General features: G+C 34.9%; 2 protein-coding genes across 7 annotated transcripts in view; both read right to left on the bottom strand.

Moving 5' to 3' along the window:
- RABGAP1L (RAB GTPase activating protein 1 like) overlaps window positions 1-22,416 on the bottom strand; it is a 726,983-nt gene that overhangs the window by 440,802 nt on the left and 263,765 nt on the right. The gene's annotated exons all lie outside the window — the stretch shown is intronic.
- GPR52 (G protein-coupled receptor 52) lies at window positions 15,012-19,198 on the bottom strand. Its single transcript, XM_069546116.1, has one exon. The coding sequence runs from the start codon at window positions 17,921-17,923 to the stop codon at window positions 16,838-16,840; it is 1,086 nt and encodes a 361-aa protein (XP_069402217.1). The 5' UTR covers window positions 17,924-19,198; the 3' UTR covers window positions 15,012-16,837.

Genomic DNA, 22,416 nt, shown 5'->3' with positions numbered 1-22,416 from the left:
ATTTCAGATATACTAAGTTCTATGCTTAATCTGGTAAAATTCTAGGCAGATGGCTTATAAAATTTAAGAAACAAAGATGTTTCACTGTGTTTACCCCTGGAAAAAAAATAGCAACAACTTAACTGTGTTTATCTTTGTGTACATGCACGTGCATTTAAACGATTTCGATTAGGAAAACCTGGGACAGAACATATTTAAATTCTGTAGGACTGACAACAATGATGACAGCTGCTGTTGCCAATATTTATTTACTGGACGCTTTCACATGCCAGGCCTTATGACAGGTGATTCATATTCATTATTGCATGTACTCCCATGAAGCAGGTTATTAATCAAGGTTCCGAGAGGTTAGGTAGCATGCCCAGTACTACACAGATAATGAGACAAAATGAAAAACTAAAACCCAGATTGGTTTGACTCTGGAATGACTGAATGACTATGCTTCGCTCTCATTAGCAAACATTTCATGAAATGACAATAAGAAGGAAAAAATGTGAATTATATCTTAACACTAGATAAAATGGGAACTAGATATTGGGCAGAGTTAAGAGATAGATACACATCTATGCTCAAAAAGTGCTAATTGAAAAAAGCATTTAGAAGGAACCTTTATAGTTAAGTTCTGTTCTTGGTATTCTGTTTACATCACGACTGCTGACTTGAAGGACAACAGAAAACATAAGCTTTTCAATCTATAACAAGATTCAAAAATATCACATAAAACTAGAAGGAAAAGCTAGTAAGATTAAATTTTACATGGATGACTTTAAAGCCCTGCAATTAAGCTCAATAAATTAACTTTCCAAGTTCTGAATATGAAAAATCTGGTTGACGAATAGTTTAAAATGACAGACCTTAAAAAGTTAACTATAAACTTAGGATGACTCTGTTGTTGAAACAGCTAAGTATACTTGGGATATATCTGGTATACATATGTTTTTTGTAAACTGGAATTACCAATTCATTTGAAACTATAGTTGGTGAAACAAGGCATTACTGCTATGAATAAACCAATCCCTGTGCTATGCTGTGCTTAGTTGCTCAGTCATGTCTGATTCTTTGCAATCCTGCAAATGTAGCCCGCCAGGCTCCTCTGTCCATGGGGATTCTCCAGGCAAGAATGCTGGAGTTGGTAGCCATTCCCTTCTCCAGGATCTTCCCAACCCAGGGATCAAACCCAGGTCTCCTGCGTTGCACCATCTGAGCCACGAGGGAAGCTCCCATATACTGCAGTGGGTAGCCTCTCCCTTCTCCAGGGGAACTTTTCAACCCAGGAATCAAACTGGGGTCTCCTGCATTGCAGGTGGATTCTTTACCAGCTGAGCTACCTTGTTTTATTTTCTTCATGACATTTATTATAATCCAAAATTACCTTACATTTCACTTCTCAAAGTCTTAACTTGGAATACTTTTTGTTTACTTCTATTTGCACAGAAGCCCTATGAGAGAAGAGAGTTAGTCATTCTTAATCACCACCATATTCCAAGTATTTCAAACCGACTTGCGTCTAAGAGGTACTCAACAAATATCTATTGAATGAACAAATGAGCAAAGAGAGGGGAAATAAAGACATTTAATCTGGGAAGAGGAGGAAGATATTAAGTCCAGTTATCACATATCAAAAGACCTATATCAAAAAAGGAGAAGACCTATTTATGTTTTCTGCAGAAAGATGAAAGTGAAAGTTTAGTCACCAGTCATGTATGACTCTTTGTGACGTCCATGGGATTTTCCAGGCAAGAGTACTGGAATGGGTTGCCATTTCCTCCTCCAGAGGATCTTCCAGACCCAGAGATCGAACCCTTGGTAAGGCAGACACCTTACCAAGTAAGCCACCAGGGAAGTCCTTGAAAGATGACATAGGATTAAATGATAGACATTTCAAGAAAAAAAGATTTGGGCTCATAATTAAGAAACATCTTCTAAGTCATACAGCTGTCTAACAATTGAAAGGGCAATCTTACCAGCCACAAAACAATTCCTAGGGGTAGGAGGCTGTGTCCATAAGTTATCAGTTAACTTAAATCTATGATTTAGAGTACATTAAGAATATAATAAGATGATAGATACATGAAGACTGAAAGAAAGTGATCTAAGTGATTGCTCAGAGATGGTATCTTGAAAGACAGTATAGAAAAAAATCAGTACAAATTGGATTCTGAATGAAATGGAGAGTGAGGGAGAAGAAAAAGTTCTGACAGACATTTGTCCAATGAGCATTTACTAAATACAGAGTTGTGAGCTGGAGGTCTAGGAAGACACTAGGAAGGTACCAATAAAATTAATAAGAAAACAAAACACAACAAAAGGAGATGGTCAGTATAAGGAATCGGTTGGCAACAATGAATTCCTTCTGTAATTGTTTGGGTTTAAATTTTTCTGAGAAATCCAGAATAAAATGGCAAAATATGTGTGACAAGATAAAGGTAGAAGGCCCAATTTGGAGAGCATCATTTGAAACTATTTGTCAAAGAATTGTACTTCAAGCCCTGAGAATGGATGAGCTTTCTGCAGAAATATTCAAAGAGAGCAATTAATTTAAAAAAGGGAGAACATCAAAATTATAGCTCTGGAAGGACCATTTTTAAAGGCCAACTAATTGTTCATTTGTCCTTGGGTAGAAGTTCACTTAAAAATCCCAAAGGTCAGTCCATCTTTGTAAAAACCTGCACCAAAATGCATTCTTAAAAATCCCCCTGCAAAATATATTCCAAACAGTAAAGATATTTGTATTAAAATCTTTCTACATTTTAAATGTAGTTATGGAATACAAATGGCAAATTTTCTTTTAGCAAATGCTATCAAATAATTGCATATTAAATTATAATTGATTTGCTAAACAGATAAGCAGAAGGACTTAAAACACTTTTTTCCTGAATTTTAGTTCAACACATAAGTTTAGAAAATAACATATTATCTTCTAACAAGTCCAAAATATCTATCTGTATTGTATCAAATTAAGTACTTCTCAAATGGTGAAAAAAGGTTTCTGCATTTCCATACATGCCCCAATGTTCTAAAATAGTATCTTTCTGCATCAAATTGAGACATTATAATTAATGAAATTTAATTATAAAGATCTAGTTTTTTTTCCAAACTGTGATTTTTGTTGTTGTTATTGTTAATTCTTTTCTCAATCTTACTTAATCATAAACAAGGTTAACATAATAATAAAAATTACAGGAAAACTAGGTTTTAAAAACTGTAGAGCATCTTTGTAATTTAGCCCCAATTGGAAGACTGGAAACTACAAAATTAGTAAGTATATTGTAATTAGTAATCAGGAAGAGAAAGGAGAGGCAAATTCTTATCAAAATACTATATCACTAAAACTGTTGTTTAGAAGAAATGAATATAAGTAGTAAGGAAAGGTGTATTTCAAATAAAAGGTCTACTGCTATTAAAAAAAGGAAAAAAAGGTCTAACCTAATTGAAGAGGCCTATATTCAGTTATTTCTATGAGCATAAAAAGAACTGAATGTCTCCCTTGGTGTATACTGTAGGAAACCATACTCTATCGCTATCCTAAAACATTTATACTATATATATATGTGTATGACATTTATATAAGTAAATATCAACATAACATAATGTGTAAAAAAAGTTAATATAGCTAGCCTAAGACTACTTACCCTTTGAACAGCCTCCTTGTGAGGCTGTCCTTTGGCTAGCTTCTGGGAACATGGTGGATAAACAGTTCCCTACAATCATATAAAACTTCCCCTAAATGATAAGGACCTCATTATGCCTGGACTGTATGTGCAAATAATATGGTTTAAGTTAAATATGTTTTCCTCTGGGAGTCTGGGACTTTGGTAGGTGCAAGGAGAGAATGCCTACACGACTAGCCCCGGGTAAAATCCCTGAGAGTTGAGTCTTTAATTAGTTTCATTAATAGACAACATTTTGTACATGTTGTCACAACTCACTGGAGGAATTAAGTGCCTACTATGTGACTCCACTGGGAGAGGACTCTCACAACCTTCTGAGTTTCTTTGCTCATTTTGCTTTATATCCTTTTGCTGTAATAAACCTTAACCATGAGTACAATTTACTAAATCTTATGAGTTCTTCCAACAGAACACCAAGCCTGAGGATGATCTCAGGATCAATGATAAAGACAGTTTGAGACGCTCTGATTACTGAACACTGATTTACACATTAAAGATGCTTATCACATATGCAGATGGCAAAAGCTTAATGAATGTATTGGAAGATACAGTGAAGTATCCAAAAGGCTTAAACAACTGAGCCGATTCTAACAAAATGAAATTAAGTGAGATAAGACGGTCTAGGATTATGTTTTTAAAAAACAACATAACATATGTATACCTATGGCTAACCCATATTTATGTTTGGCAGAAACCAACAAAATTCTGTAAAGCAATTGTGTATGTTACTTGCTCAGGTGTGTCCAACTCTTTGCAACCCCATGGGATGCAGCCCACCAGGCTACTCTGTCCATGAAATACCTTCAACTAAAAAATAAATAAAATTTTTAAAAAGAGGGAGGGGGAAAAAATAACACAAGCTACTATACATGTAGGAAGAAGGAACTTATAATTAAGTAGGTATGAAAAAGACTTCAGGGTTTACTGAAAATAAACCCATATATTAATATAATATATAATTAAATTAATATATATTATATAATTAATATAAACCCATATATTAAATGGTAAGATATAACTATCAAAGATTCCTAATTTACTTCTGTGCTAAATAAAAAGCATACTGTATACAAACCGAGAGTAAATAATAGCCCAATTCTCCTGTTACTGGTCATATCATATATAGAAAATTATATTTATCCATTTAAAGAAGAATATATTACAGCACATTCATGGCAAAGCTGGTGACGAGCTCCAAAACCATATTTCACAAGGAACAGCTCAAGACTAAAAGAAGACTGGAGACAGGCACAATGGTTCTACTAACATGTATACAAAGTTATTAGGTAAAATCAAAATTTTAATTTTTTCCATATAATCACAAGGAAAAGAAATCAGGAAGACATTCACTCAAGTTGCATATAAATAAAAAAATTATCTAAAATTCAAAGCTACCCCAAAGATCATTTACCCTCCTTTAAAACACATATTTGAAGCCTAAATGTCCACTTAATGTGGGTTTTGGAAGGAAGAATTCAATTAGGTAGATAGCTATATTAAATATAACTTAAATAATCTTTCATTTCTTCTAAATACTCTTTTCCATAGCTCCTTCATGTATACACTACTAGAAAGGCAGGGGGTAAGGATTTTGAAGTAATCTTCAGTCCCACTGCACCCTTAACTGAGTTGGAGAGAAAAATGATAAGACCTCAAAATACAGTTAAGCCAAATTATTCAATTCAACTCAACAAATAAAATGATGTACTATAATAGAGAGCCCTTTACATTCAGCTCAACAAAGAACCGAGTAGCCACCATGTACAAAGCACTCTGAGGAGCCAGGGCAATGTAAAAGAATGGGGAGAAAAGCTGGAGTTACAAGCATTCCCTGGCTCCTTAGACATTCATACCAGGTGTCACAGCTCCACAGTGGTAAAGCCTCTCATTTGCTTACCACAGCTCCAGTCACCACTGTGGGAATGATGGTTCTGAAGGTTAGAAAAATCCCAAGTATCAAAACCAGGCCTGGGGTTCTCAACCATTAACAACTTATGTCTTAAGGTGCACCCCCAAAGACACAAGCCTCCAAAGTGTCTGCTTGAGAAAAGATCCTCCCCCACAGCTATAACAGAGGCAGAAGAATACAAGAGAGAAAATGTTCTAAGTCTTTCTCAAACTCTAAGATAGGTGGCTGTGTGACACACACAACATGATTCCCACCAAAAGAAAGAAAGAAAGAATTTGAGTACCATAGTTGAAATGAGACTCAGCAGACCCATCCCAGTTTTAAGGGTTTCAGTGTTGTTTTTCAGCACATGGAAGATAAATACCACAAAAAACACATCAAACAAAGCAACCTCTTTAGGGGCTCAGAGGAGATAACATGAAAGTCAATTCTCTTAATTTACTTGATAATGTAGAATAGCTGCTGGAAAGTTTGTGCTGAAGCAGGTAGATTTGTTACTATCTGAACCACCAGGGAAGCCCTAAAGGTAAGCTATTAGTTGTTAGTGTGAATGTAAACTGGCTCTCTTCTTTTAGAAAATTTGTTACCATGTATAAATAATCATTTTAATAATATTAAGTACTTCTCTTTCTTAAAAATTCAAACAAAATAATACTAAATACTAAAGCTTATTTATAAAATGTTCATAAAGAGCATGCAATAACATAGAAAACTGCTTAAGATATAAACAACTACATTAAAAACCCTTTACAAAAAAATCCTGGTCCATGGTAGAAAATGATAGGGGAGGGGAAACAAATGAAGAGTTTTTATATTTATGTGTTAATATTATATAGAATTATGGATAATTTACTTTCTTTTTTATCCTTTTAAATACTCCTTATATTTCCTGCTGGCTCAGACCATAAAGAGTTTGCCTGCAATCCAGGAGACCCGGGTTCAATCCCTGTGTAAGGAAGACCCCCTGTAGAAAGAAATGGCAACCCATTCCAGTATTCTTGCCTGGAAAATCCCATGGACAGAAGGAAGAGCCTGGTGGGCTATACCTTATGGGGTCGCAAAGAGTCAGACACAACTGAGAAACTAACACACAAATATTTCCTTAAGGAATAATACTTGTTTAAAGATCAAAAATAAAAACTAAAATGCATTCTGACTGAGAATGAAAAAGGGGAAATAGCTATGAGAATTAGAAGAGGCAGACTATTATCCAACATAGTTTTGGAAGTCCCAGCAGGGCAAGCAGAGAAGAAAAAGATCCAGACTGGAAAAGAAGAAATAAAACACTGTTTGCAGAAAACATGATACTATACATAGAAAACCCTAAAGATACCACCCGAAAATCACCAGAGTTAATCAATGAAATCTGTAAAGTGGCAGGATATAAAATTAATATACAGAAATCCCTTGTATTCTTATACACTAGCAATGAAAAATCAGAAAGAAAAATTAAGGAAACAATCCCATTCACCATTGCAACAAAAAGAGTAAAATACCTAGGAATAAACTTATCTTAGGAGACGAAAGATCTGTATGCAGAAAACTACAGGACACTGATGAAAGAAATCAAAGATGACACAAACAGATGGATATATATATATATTATATATGTATATAATATATATATATATATAATGTTCTTGGATCTAAAAAATTAATATTGTAAAAATGACTATACTCCTCAAAGCAATCTACAGAGTCAATGTAATTCCTATCAAATTACCAATGGCATTTTTCACAGAACTAGAAGAAAAGTTTTACAATTTTTATGGAGACACAGAGCACCCCAAATAGCCAAAGCAATCCTGGGAAAGAAAAATGGAGCTGGAGAAATCAAGACTTCCCAACTTCAGATTGTACTACAAAGCTATAACAGTATGATACTGGCAGAAAAATAGAAATACAGATCAATGGAACAGGACAGAAAATCCAGAAATAAACCCATGTACCTATGGTCAACTAATCCATGACAAATGTTGGAAAGATAGCCTCTTCAACAAATGGCACTGGCAAAACTGGACAGCTACATGTAAATAAGTGAAATTAGATCATTCTTTAATACCTGACGCAAAAATAAGCTCAAAATGGATTAAAGACCTAAATGTGAGACTGGACATTAAAACACTTTTATAGGAAAACATAGGCAGAACACTCTCTGACATAATCGCAGCAAGATACTATTCACTCTGCCTCCCAGAATAATGGAAATTAAAAACAAACAAATGGGTCCTAACTAAACTCAATGACACTTTTGTACTATGTTGAACACTGAACATTTCCTTCCCTTTCACTTTAATAACTTTTCAAATATCCCAAGGTATCCTCTGAGACTAAAGCATCCAAACATATAGCTAAATATTTAGGTCAATTCATCTTTAAAATTGGCAACCCACTCCAGTATCCTTGCCTGGAGAATTCAATGGACTGACAGCCTGGTAGGCTACAGTTCATGGGGTTTCAAGAGTTGGACATAACTTAGCAACTAAACTGCCATCTTTAAAATGCATCAAGTTCTCTAATTCTTCAATCTATCCCATTGCTCCTAAAATTGTTTTGCAATCTCTCCCTCAAATTCTAGAAATTACATAGTCTGCCCCTTAGCTTCCATCCCACAATTCATTAAATTACTCTCTGGACTTAAAAGCATCCAGGAGTATCTGCAGAACCACAATTTATGTCACATAAAACATAAACAAATATTTACTGTCCTAATTTATTGATACAAAAATGCAAACATATCCAGCTAATTCAGATTTTAATAATCTGAATTTTGCAATGACTCATCTTGAAAATCTTTTTAATGGGTACCATAAGTTAAATGACAAAATTTTCACAAAAACCTTAAATGTTTAAGACAACAAACTTTTCATACAATTCAGTAGAATTCAGTTACGTTCAGTTTATACACTAGAAACTAAGGGAACAGTTCATCTAAGGACATTTATAAGGCAATCCTGTGTTAGCCTAATTAGAGTTCCTTTAATTTTTCTATAACCATATTATTTCACTCAAAGAAAATTGAATTATACATTCACAGGGTTTTATGTAAAAATATCACTAATTCAGACTGCTCTCTCTGATTCCCTGAGTAAAATTTTTTAGACTATACACAACATAGCACTTCATAAAGCACGGTAGCCAGAAATGTCAAGACCTTTTCTATCATTAGGTTCAGAAAAAACCACCCTATTATGACTTCAACAACACTGCAAATCCATTATAAAGAATATTCAGAACATAAAGTGAACAGCTATGACATGTGTACTTTTCAAAAGCATATATATATATATATATATGTATATGTATATATGTATATGTACTAGTGTTTTTGACACTACTTCATCATTAAGGAGAAGGGGGCAACAGAGGACAAGATGGATGGATGGCATGATCAACTCCATGGATGTGAGTTTGAACAAACTCCAGGAGATACTGAAGTACAGGGAAGCCTGACGTACCACAGTCCATGAAGTCACAAAAAGTTGGACATGATTTAGTGACTGAACAACATCATCATCATTAAAGTTATAGTTTTTAAATATATAACTAACACTGCTCAATTCATTCTATGCATCTCTCAATAAATTCAGCAAATGTTTTTAAACTGTTGTGTTTTTAAAAAGATAGGTAAATTTTATAACCCTCTATGGATAAGAAATTTCTTTAAGAAATTAGCAGTGCTGAGAATACATCTCATTACAATTTTCCATGACCTCAAAATTCCACCTTCAATATACAATTAAAACTTTATATGGAATTTTTCCTGGATTAACTAAGTCAGTTCTCATTTCCTACTCAATGAAAAAGACTCAGATCCCTCAACGACCAGCCATCCATAAATACATTATTCAAGAACTTTATCACAGGCAAAAACGTTGCTGCAGAAGGTATATGGTCAGTAGTATCTTTGTCTGGCTATGTGATCTTGTGAAGGTCACTTAAAAATCTTATCTCAGATTTCTACATGTAAAATGAGATAGGGTTTACTCACAGAAGCTTTTAGAATACATTTAATTCATAATGCCAAGGACATTATACATGTTCAAAAGCATTTTAAGCTTTTTCAAAACTTAATATGCAGTATTTTATAATAATTTCTTAACATATGACAGGAGAGGCAAGTACTTGTCTCCAATTTCCTCTATGCACACAGAAATCATTTGAATATATCCCATATTAACTTTCCCAAACTAAGACATCACTGGTAACCTCAACAAAGAATGTTACCTCAAATCCTAATAAGTTTTCTATTTTAAAAAATATGTGTACCTTTATAGTAAAAGTAAACACTCTACAATGACTGCAAATTGAAAGCAGAGGGGTTTTTTCTCAGTCTGTAACAGGTGCTTCCCTGGTGGAAAGAATCTGCCTGCCAACGCAGGAGACATGGGTTTTGATCCCTGGATCAGGAAGATCCCCTGGAGAAGGTAATGGCAATCCACTTCAGTATTCTCCCCTGGGATTCCCATGGACAAAGGAGTCTGGTGGGCTACAGTCCATGGGGTTGCAAAAGAGTCAAACATGATTTTTAAGCATTATAACAAATACACCTATATCCACATCCACAGACCTTTTTACCTTGTCCCATAAATAAATGCTACCACAAGATGTTCTGGACTTCAAAATCTATAAACATATATCAAGGTATAGCCCTCTAATAAATTTAAATTTTTTGTTCAATTTTAAGTATTAAATCACATATAGAAACTGAGAAGATAGAGCTGATAAGTCATGCTGATGACTGAAATAACAGAAGCCATTACAAAACCCATTTAATAATAATACATTCTAAATATAAATCTTCAAAATGTACTTTTCCACGGTTATCTCCAAGTAAATATACCTAAAAATCCAGTAATCTTTTGAGATCTTGGAGAGCAAGAAGTTAAATGCAGATTTATTTGTAATTTTCCTTAAATTTGAAAATCTAATTTATGGCAAGAACATTTCCCAAAAACCTAGATATACATTACACAGAAGCTGTTTTCTTACAAATAAGAAATTGTAATTTGTAATTGGCAAGGAATTCTAAAGGCAGAATTTTGAAACTTTTTCTTGCCAAAATAATCACAAGAAAAACCCAAATACAATTTAACTTGTTAAAATATTAAAACAAGAACTTTAGGATATTTTTAACCAATTGCTCACAAATTATCTTTTAACCTTGGCAAAACCTATCATTTATAGTATCAATTTTACAAATACCATTTTTAATCACAAAACCTGTGGAGGAGTAAATCAAATAATTGTGAAGAGGCTATTTATTATTATAAAATGTATACTCTAAAATACCTATTTTAAACTTCAGACTTTATTAGGAATATAAGTAAATGTTTTAAAACTGTATGTTACACAGAGTATATATATGAACACTTGTTCCTGTCAGGCATAACCTCAGACAAATGCACAGGTCATTTCTTGCTACAGTCTGCACTGCATTCGAAGATACACTTTGAATTTTAAAGGACAGACTATATAACTTTGTACTTGATTTTTTTTTAATGTGTAGGCCTTCCACTGAAAATAATGTCATCACTTTGAATTTATAGAGTATATTTGAGTAGTTTTAACCAGCATCAACATCATTTCCACTTGCTTAAGTAGAAAACATAAAATAAAATTGGAGTCAGATTTCTAAACTCAAAGAGAAATGTGATTTATTTTGCATAAAGGAGCATTTGGGGAAATTTTAGAATTTAAGGAAATAATTCCGTCCAATAAATTCTATCACTATGCATTATGTTTCTTCTTGATACTTATCACCTGCATATTTTGAAATTTTACAATCTCCAAAATTAATTTGATCCCATTTATGATAGTGAAGATATTGATATCACATATGCCTTAAACACCCATCAGACCTAACAATCTCCAGCTGAATTTATCACTCTGATTTTCTTCACCTTAATAGGGAATCATATGTGAAAATAAAATAAAAGTTATCATTAAAAAGTTACAGATGTGACCTTTGGGGACTAGGGGGCTAAAAACAGAATCTTGCCTATCTGTGAAACAGGCAGCTAACACATAAGCTGGACTCTACTTCCCTAATGCAAGGTCATCCTTCTGTTATGTAAAGATGTGAAAAATACATTTTAAAATGCATTAATGTTGCATTTTTTAAAAATGGTGCATTAAAAAAAACGTGGTAGGTAACAGAGATACATTTTATATTCAGCAAATAACACTTAAAAATGATTGTGCTGAAGCAAAATTATTTCAAGAACATCTAATATGACAAACAGAAAGGCATCAAATGTCTCTGAAAATTTTACATGTAATAACAAATATTATACAAGTCAGAAACTATATAAACTGTCTTCAAAAGAAAATTGTATTGAGACAAAATTTGCCAATGTTACCTGTAAAATCAACAAAACTATTGTGAAACATCAAAATAGTTTTTAAACAAAACACTTAACAAGACAATTTTCCAATTACAAAAGAAGTAAAAGGTTACTATAAAAATTTTTAAACAGAATATTAATAAAGAAGGAAAACCTAATCACATCACTTTTAATATTTTAAAAGAATTGGTTACACCATTAAATAAAGTTAAAATATTTTAAAGAGCAAAACTAGCACTGGATAAAACTTACATTTATAAGAAACACTGAAAGGAGGATTATTTTGTCTCTTCAAATCATTTTTCCTCAATGTCCACATACTTGGTTGTTGATTATGCAACTTTCTATACATCCTTCCTAATCTTAAAGTTTTACTCAGAGAAAGGAGCAACTGTTGGACCTACACATCACAGAGCATCAACTCAGTAACAGAGGCTCCTGTGCACTGTGATGGTCCTTCCTGGACAGAAAGGATGCTATGCCCAGTACATTACACAAGCAAATTCCCCACATCTTAATTTCCTCTGTTTATCACACATTTGTATCTTTTTCACATCTAATGATTACCTTCCAGGTTAGGGAGAGACAGAGGAATGTCATTTAATTTAAGGCAACAACTTCATTTCTAATTTTATATAATAAATGATACAAAGGGAACAACTCTACTTATAATCTTTGTTTCTTCCATGTTTATGACAAAATGCCTTAAATTCCATGTTAGTATACATGGAAAACTAAAATGCAAAGACAAATGGCAAGGTACTCCTCAACAATGCTCTCCTACTATTGCCAATCTGATGAAAGAAAAATGTTTAAGTATGCTGTATTAAATATATAACTCATACAATTTTTGTATTTACTACATTCAGTAGTGTTAGTCGCTCAGTCGTGCCCAACTCTTTTGCGACCCTATGGACTGTAGCCCGCCAGGCTCCCTGTCAATGGAATTCTCCAGGCAAGAATACTGCAGCAGGCTGCCATTTCTTTCTCCAGGAGATCTTTCCAAACCAGGGATCAAACCCAGATCTCCCACACTGTAGGCACATTCTTTACCAGCTAAGCCACCAGGGATGTAGGTTAATCTCAGAGACATCCTGTCTCATTTCATCGTCTGCTTGCTGGATACCTTTCATCTCCAATGATGTCTTCATGAACAACCTTTCCTGGGAAAAGACCTTTCAGAAATTAAGGAAGCTTTCTACATTTAAAAAAAGCTAGTGGTTTAGTCATTAAGTCATGTCCGACTCTTGTGACCCCATCAACTGAAGCAGCCAGTTTCCTCTGTCCACAGGATTCTTCAGGCAAGAAAACTGGAGTGGGTTGCCATTTCCTTCTCCAGGAGACCCTCTCGACCCAGGAATCAGACCCGGGTCTCCTGTGCTGCAGGCAGATTCTTTACCACCTGAGCTATGAGGGAAGCCCGGGTTTAGGCCAAATTCAAGTTTAACAGATTTGGCCAAAAAATTAAAAAATGCCATTTTATATAATTCTGAATTGTTATAAAATATAACTTCCTTATCAGAAACAGTAATCTTTAACTTTTGGTAGCAATAAATATGGCAGCCACAAAGACAATAAAACAGCAGCTACCACAATTTGAACACTTTGTATGTGTCAGGAGCCATGCTGAATACAGAGACTGCTTTATCTCATTTAATCTTTAAATCCAGCCTACTAGGAAGGTACAAGTCTCTGGATCTTTCTGATCCAGATGAGAAAACTGAAGACTTGGAACATTTAGTATCTTACCTAGGGCTAAACAGCTTATGAGGGCTCCGGTCTCAGTCCAGGCTTCACAAACTCGTAGGTTACAAAGCCTTATGACACTATATAACTTTAGAAACAACTCCACAGATAATAGAACCTTTGGAAATAGACTACAGCATTACTGTTTGGCTGCCATCTATAACCAAATTGGATAATTGCCACAGAATACAGCATAGTGGTAAGAATGATGGTTATGCTTTCCATTCTGAAAACATATTCATCTTAAAAAGGCAGAGTAGTTTCAAAATAAATATTATCTTATTACAAAACACATATTAAATCAAAAGGAAGTTAAATGGCTTATCCTGGCATTGCCCACAAAACATTAAAATAAGTGAAGAATCTAAACCAAGGACTCGCCTTCTAGAGGCTTTCCTTTCAGCCTATAACAGAGCTTTCCTTCTCCACCCTTTGTCTTCAAAAAAATCATCAAAGAAATTTATAGAGACTTGGAAAAGATATGCAATGAAAACTTAACAAAAATGAACAAAAGGACTATCAAGGGAATGTCGTGTCTCAGGGTTTCAGTTTGATTAAAGACTAAACTGGTTAAGTGTGGGCTTATCAGATTGCTACTTTAATAAAAGAGAGTTTTAAGAGCAAGGAAAAAGATATCACAAGGAAAGAACTGAAACAAAGATTTAGGTGAGAAAAAAAAGAACTCAAACAAGCTTTGCAGAGAAAAGGTAAAGACAGAGGTACAAGGTTTGAAGGCTTTGGGGGTAAAAGGCAGGCTAGCAAACTGGTTATGTGACTGTGGACGAACCTCTATCACTAACCGAGAGACCAACCTTGGATAAATCACTTTTCTTTGGCTTCCCCATCTTTAGTATGGGAATAAAAACAGTAGCTATCTCCAAGGGTTGCAGTGAGAATTAAAAGTTATCACATACGTAAAACTTCACAGTGCCTGGCATATAATTATTAACTAGCATGAGGAAAAGCAAAAAAGAAAAAATGCCACAAACACAGCCTCAGGTTTTCTGTACAGAAAATGTATGAAGGCTTTTCTAACTATACTTACATACCAAACTAAAGGAATCAAGATCTGATTCCCAAATAACATGCACAATGTTGAAGGTTCTATTTGTATCAGTCAACTTGAAAGTTAGTATTATGTTTCTTCAAACTTTATCTTCCTTAAACTGGTCTGAACTCAGAAGGCACCTTTCAACTTATCCAAGATGTCACTGGCAAACGGAATGAGAATCAATGTAAACAATCCAAACCACAAAAATGTGAAATAAATTTTTGATTTCCCAACAGTAACCCGTTATTCTAAATGTTTTATTAAACTGAAGCAACTGAAGCAAAGTCTGATTTTGAATATGTAGAATACTGTTTTATTCTTTATTTTAAACCTTTCTTACATGTTTAAAAATATACATGGGTTCAGAACAACCTCAATAAAACAATGACATTTCTTTTACTAAAGGACCTCCTAAGTCAAACCACCAGTGTGCAAACATTGTTGGCTTCCAATTTGAAGAGTCATAGGCACATTTCACTATATGCATTTCATAAAATAATCAAAAATGCTGAGAACACTCAGTAGTTTGATATATATTTTAAAATATCTATCTGGCAGGAAACTTATGGTAAAAAAAAAAAAAGATTTAGATGTTTTAGCACTTATACCTGCTTCACTATTAATTTCCCAAATGCCATTTTGCTACATCTAAACCCCTGACAATTTATTATACAACTGCATATAGCACACAAAAAAATAAGTTAATCTCTGACTGGGAAAACAGATCATTACAAAAGAAAATATTGACAGTTCTTACCTGTTATTTGATAATTAAGTATATTTTATTCTCAGCGTCACTAGGAAGGGGTCTAATAGAAATATCTAATTAACAACTAACAAAATATTTTTCTATTAAAAGAAGTTTTTATATATTTTTGTCCAATGTTGACGATTTAAGCAACACTGATCTATATAGTGTGCTAAGAAGACATTAGGCACAGATCACATAATGTAATTTACATGTTCTTTGTTGTAAAAAATATAGTATGTGCAAATGCATTATCATACAAATAATTAGTGGACCACAACAGTAAGCTTTGCAGACCTAACACAAAAAGGCTAATATTTTACTCTTTACAGAAAAAAGGTGGAACACACTGAGTGGCTTTAAGAGCAATATCCCACTTCTGGGTGAGTGCATTTGCATTGTGAATTACTGTAAAGAAAAACAAAGCTTAACTATAGGCCCCCCCAGAAAGGACACCACTTTGGGCACAAGTATAATTTCAAAAGAAACCAAATAAAAATGTTTCCCAAAGCCATTAAAAAATACTTAACACAATATCTTAAACAATATATAGAATACTTTTTTAGAAGGAATAAGTCATTCAACATTATGACTTTTATATAATAGATTCTTTCATTAGCTAAGACACTTCTGGCTTAAGGTACCAAAGGATGCAGATAAAGAAAAATGGAGGAAAAATAATAGCAGGCTGTTAGAAAGGAGGAGGGAGCATACATTTACCCAGAAGAAACAAACAAACAAAAAAACTGTTTCTTCACTGCAGAAATTTGTGCTACAGATATAAAAACACAAGCAAAAGGGTTGTGTGGCAGGTAATAAAATATAATGCTTACTATGCATCCTCCATGGAGGGACCTTTTAGGGACTGCAGATTAGTGAGTTTAGAAGTACACTTTGATGCAAAAGGTTATACTTTACCACATATATAATATGTAGCATTTTTCTATAAAGGGCAGTTTATGTAAGTAATTCCACAAACACAGAAGAGAGTGAGAGAGACAGAAAGAAAGAGAATGACAGGCAGAGACAGAGGAGAGAGTCCAGTCAGAAAGAGAGAAACAAGACGCCAGGGGCTTCGCTCATGCCCTGTGGAAGATCTGAGGCACTTTTCCATCCTCAGAGCTTCCCTTTTCCTAGTACTGCATATTTATACTCACACACTACAATTCTCTCATGAGATTACCCTCTATATATCTTTAGGTTTTTTTTTTTCCCATGAAAAAGAAAAAAAAAGAAACTTTTAGTCCCTTCCTCTCATAGTCAACTATTCAAGTAAATATTTCTCTAGTGGCAAATTTCCAGATGAAGCAAGAATACAATCCAAAACTACTGTCAGATTACATGTGATTTACTGTGGAGTCTTCTTCAAATGGAGCACGAATTAGCCCGTTTCCTAGGTTTGGGGTCTCGTGCTTCCTTATCCTTGACACACATACAAGATGTACACATTGTCTCAGACAGTCTTCGGAGGCCTAGCCGGAAAACACTGTTGGAGAGGCTGTATATAACACAGTTACAAAAACTATTACTTATAGCCAGCCAGGTGGTTAGGAAGGACAATGTTGGATTGTCCAAGACCCGGGAGCTTTCTAGAAGAAAGTAGATGATATAAGGGAGCCACAGCATGTAAAACACACTGGTTATCCGAAACAAAACCATGGCGTAGCGACGATCAGGGCTATGCCCAGCCTCTCCGGAGGCAGCCGCTTCATGGCTCGGGAATCGGGCCCTCCGGTCATTTATCTCTTTGGTGTGCTGCCGGCAAATTTTGAAAATGTGGAAGTAAGTGAAGCAGACAACTAAGGCAGCAGGGGCATAAAGTAAACAAACAATAAAGCCGGTAAAATAGGCACTGGTGAGCCAAGCGGTGGCACACCATTCAAAAATGTCACCGTGGTAACCAGGTTTCCCCCAGCCAAAAAAGGAAGGCAAGAAAATTAGACAAGAGTAGATCCAGATTAAAATAATGCAAATTCTCAGGCGACATGGGGTGACCAGTTGATTGTAGGACAGAGGCTTGGTGATGGCAAGATAGCGATCCACACTGATGCAAGCCAGACATGCCATAGAAACACTTTTCAGTACTGAGATGATATATCCAAAAACCTGGCAAGTCAGCGACTCATGGATACCTGTGGAGTAGTGGAGAAGTGAGAGAGTAGGAACCAAGCAGCTAACTCCAACAAAAAGATCAGCATATGCCATTGTTTGAATGAAATAGCTGGTCGTATAGTGGTGTAAGAGTGGAGCACAATGAAAAACAAAGATGACCGTTAAATTCCCAGCAATGATGAGAAATGTCAGCAAGACAATGACAACTGTCTCGAAGATGCATACGTCCACTGCACTGTAGTGGCCAAATCCAAGTGGGCAGGAGTGACGTTCAGACACATTCAAAATGCCACTGCTCGTGTTCAGGATCCTCCATTCAGTCCACCTGGAATCATTCATGGCTTGGAATTAAAAGGACCTGCAGCTCTAGCTACAGCAAGCAGGTGCCCTGCCTAGCATCTGCTAAACTCTGCCCATGAGGGTCTCAGCGTCAGCTTCAGCAGACAGTGGCAGTGCTTCTGTCACAGCTGAGCATCCCGGGGAGTACTCAAGTCTCTTCATCAGCCTCGGTGCAGCAGTAACACACCTCGGCTTTGAGGGGGAAGGAAGAGGAATAAGCTAGAAAGGAGGTGAAAAACAGGTCACCAATTAGCTTCCTCCGATGCTTTCAAACAACTTTTTGCAGACACAAGGCACTTCTAGAGAAAATGGACTTCTTAATAATATCTTGCACTATGAAAAATTAAATCTGTAAAAGGAAAAAAGCAATTGCCAAGGAAAGAAAAGCTCTTGTGGGCCATTAGTTCTCTTCAGAAAGGTAGTTTCTTAGGGATCAACTAGGAAGAACGAGGAGGAAAAAAATGTCTTAAATAGTCTCAGGCTTCCTGTTTCATCTGTTAGGAGAAATGGATTCAAATTTTAGAACTTAATTAAAATCACAAATTTGGCTGGACACCTAAGAAAAAGTTCATTGGGCTAAATAGTGTCTTTTGGCTCAGTTCAGGGTTTGATGCTGGTGGGTCAACTTTATGATCCATTTCTCTCTCTTTTATCTCAAAAGCTAAGAATCTCCTTCTCCAACAAGATTAATTCTAAAAGATTCATCTCCATTGGGCACAAAGGAGCAGAAGAGTGGTAACAGACTCCAGACTGCCCTATAACTCTCATGAGAGGAAGGAAAAAAGCATACTTCCAATAAGGAAGATAATACACAACGGGTCAACACTGACATAATAGAAAAACAAACTTCTGAAGTTTTAATTCTGCATGCATTTTTTTAAGCATTCAGATGAAAACAGTTTTAGTACATTACAGTTAATGATGCTACCACCAGCACTGTAATTTATATCTTTTCCTTTTCAAAAGGAAAACAAAATCATTTTTGCTATTAATTTCAGCATCAATAACTAAAAATAACCTTCATTATCTGATATGCCACCTTCCTTATAATGGAGCATGATCATAGAATATATAGCTCAAAGTTATTTCTCACCTTTGCAACCACACCTATCTCTCACAAATATAGGTAAATATATATAAAATTTAGACAATAGAAACTTTCGTATATGCTCTGAACTTCTGACTAGAAATGCTGCCATTATTTATTATTTAGGTATTTCTAGTAGGCTTAATAGTCTATATTGCTGTATCTTTTCTGTTTTCTTTAAATGATTAATACATTAAATCATTACTTCGACTAAATCTTTTCAAAGTAAAATATTACCTTGTCTGTTATATTTGCAGTTCTATAGCAGCCATATGTTAAGAAAATGTCTCTTCTATTTCTGTACTCTATTTTGAGCAAGTGCTCAATTAGTACAGGGGCCATTAGGTAGGTTATAAGATGTTCTTGTTTTAAAATACTTCTAAAGCATCGAGATGAGTTTAAATCCTAGAGTTTGAAATACTGAAAGATTGGCAGGATAGAATCCATCCAAAAGGCTTCCAAGGTCATTCTGATATCAGGTTAGCATTTGTCAAAAGTCTTTTTTAAAGTACAGGCATTTCAGAGAGTCTCCTGCCAGTCTTTGTTATCATACCTTTTGAAGAAATAACATGCATTAGAAATAAAAACATTTCCTTCAGGAACAATGCAGGAGCTTAAAAGAAAGCATTCTTCTCAAAGTTATTTTCTTGTGCACCACCAGGTCATTCAGGGAAGTCTTTCTTCTTTCATAATAATATCCACAGGATATTCCTCCTTGTACGTTCCTAGTTTCACTTATCACAAAATAGTTCTCTTGTTACAGGAATAAAACAATGCTTCTCACCTACATTCACTCTTTATCAGCTGCTAGGCTGGGCTGCTTGATTCAGAAGTCCAATTTACTGTGATGCAGTTACCGAGATGCTGTCAGTATATTCTTCACAGTCTCTCAGTATCACTGCCTGCACCTGAGCCGAAGCCCTGCTCCTCCTCCTCCTCACCCTGAGCTGATGCAGAAGAACTCACCATCAGAAAGGTGACTCGGTCCTCCTGCCCCAATCAACAGCACAGCCAATGGCCACTGCAGCTGAAACTGTCACTAGGTAACAGTTGCCAGGCACATGCAGGCTTATAGACTTAAACTCGGCAAGCTCCGATCAAGATTGACAAAAGAAGACAATGGAACTGACCAATCCTTATAACATATTAATGACGTGTATGAATTTCTAGAGGTATTGTCCTTATAGCATGTGTAAAGATTATTTTCTATGAGCAGGACAGGAAAAAGACCCTAGGATGCACCTTTAAACCCTGTAGAGAAACTATCACAAGGTACTATGACACTAAAAAGTCAGCAGTAATCTAATGCTCATTGGCAGAAAAAACTTATTAATTATTAAAAATCATCTAAGTCTTCACGAACTCAAGTGACAGAGCAACTATTTTTAATTCTCTAAAATATATTATATTTTGATTAATAGAAGTCACTTTATAATCTTTCCAACCTCTGCCACACCCACACTAAACTGCCAAATCCGATGTATTTAACTGTACAAAGCACTGGAACTAATACCTCTATACTAAAATCCACTTGCTGGGCTATTTAAGGTCAAATATGACCTCAAAAGAGTAGACATTAGAAATAAACAGAATGACTGCTTAGTTCACTTTTTATCCTAGTAGAAAAAAGAATTGAAGAGTCAAAGAACTTTTTCATATATTTCTTGAGCTACTCATACCCAAGTCAGAGGAAAGCTAACTTATAAGCTCATTTATATAATGGATGTTTAAAACCATTTCCACTTATTTTAACTTACTATAGACAAACATTCCCAATTTAAAAAAAAAATTCTTACAAGGTCAGCAACTTTCTTAAAAGTGATTTAGAATTCATTTATACATTATTTCAGAATTGAATCAGGAAATTTAAAATGAAAACAGATAAACAACATGTAGAGCATATCCTATGTGCCAAACATTATGCTATATGCTTTACATTTTTTCTCAGTAAAAATGCTAAATCCATATGAAGTGGACACCCATCATTATCATCTTCCAAAGGAAGAGAGTCGGTACCTAGAGAAAGTAAGTGTAATTTGCTTACTAACAGTCATGAAACTAGGAAGTACACAGGTCAAAATTGTCATTCTTAAAACCATTTTGATGAACCCCTCCCTCATTCTCTCTGTTTTCCACTTAGAGCAGCTATTGAGAAAATGTCTAAGAACAATTATTTTCGGATTTCAAAAAATGATTTCGAAACCACAGGACCCTATTTTTTCCTTAATTTTTAACTAACTTTCAGGAAGACCGTATCATTGCTAAAATCTTCATGAGGTTAGGTGAAATTAAGAAACCACATTTCTCATTACCAGAAAAATTTATAAAATAAGTTAGAATAACAATCTTAGAAAGAGTACCATGCTGAGATTTGAAAATAGATTTTGTAAATATTTTTAAATTATGAAAGTATGACAACACATTTACCAGAGACTTGGAAAAGACAGAAAAAAGTCACATACAGTTCTACTCTATATTACAACCATTTTTTAAGTAGATAAATTAAACTTTTTAATTGGCATTTCAATATCAAACTATCAAAAATTAACAGAAGAAATTAAAAAGCAGAAGTATATAGTAGATCTGAAATGCAGTACGAACCTATTCAACATAATTAAGATATATACAATTCTCACACAATAGCAAGGTAAAAGAGTTCCCATAGATGATAAACCAGAAGACACTGGAACATACCTAGGTACATAAAACAAGGTGCAAAAATTTCATGGTCTAAAGGTACTGCAATTATACAAAGTCTATTCTGTTGTCTCTGTGGAATTATGTTAGAAACCAATATCAAAAGCTATTTGAAAATAACCCACATACTTTCAAGTGCAATGTGACATTTACCAAGAGAGATAGATAGCTGACCTAGTCACTGAAAGCCTCAAGAAAGTTAAAAGACTGAAAAAACACAGAGGGTGATTGCAGAAGAAAGCATTTAAATGAGAAATTAATACAAAAGGCTAGAAAAGTTCTATTTTACAGGGAAGCATTTTGACTTTTGCTGCTGCTGCTGCTGCTAAGTCGCCTCAGTCGTGTCCGATGCTATGCGACCCCATAGACGACAGCCCACCAGGCTCTGCCATCCCTGGGATTCTCCAGGCAAGAATACTGGAGTGGGTTGCCATTTCCTTCTCCAATGCATGCAAATGAAAAGTGAGGTCGCTCAGTCATGTCTGACTCTTCATGACTCCATGGACTGTAGCCTACCAGGCTTTTGCATCCATGGTATTTTCCAGGCAAGAGTAACTGGAGTGGGATGCCATCGCCTTCTCCAATTTTGACTTTTAGGGACACATAAAAACATTAAAATCAAACAAGATTTGGCTTAACTAAAACTTTCTTTCACAATAATAATAAATATTCAAAATAAAAATTATAGATGATAAATATTCATGACTGT

This window comes from Ovis canadensis, chromosome 12, assembly GCF_042477335.2.
Source record: "Ovis canadensis isolate MfBH-ARS-UI-01 breed Bighorn chromosome 12, ARS-UI_OviCan_v2, whole genome shotgun sequence".
NCBI classification, from domain to species: Eukaryota; Metazoa; Chordata; class Mammalia; order Artiodactyla; family Bovidae; genus Ovis; species Ovis canadensis.
Note: the sequence above shows the minus strand (reverse complement) of the source record. Positions and strands in the feature narration are given on the sequence as shown.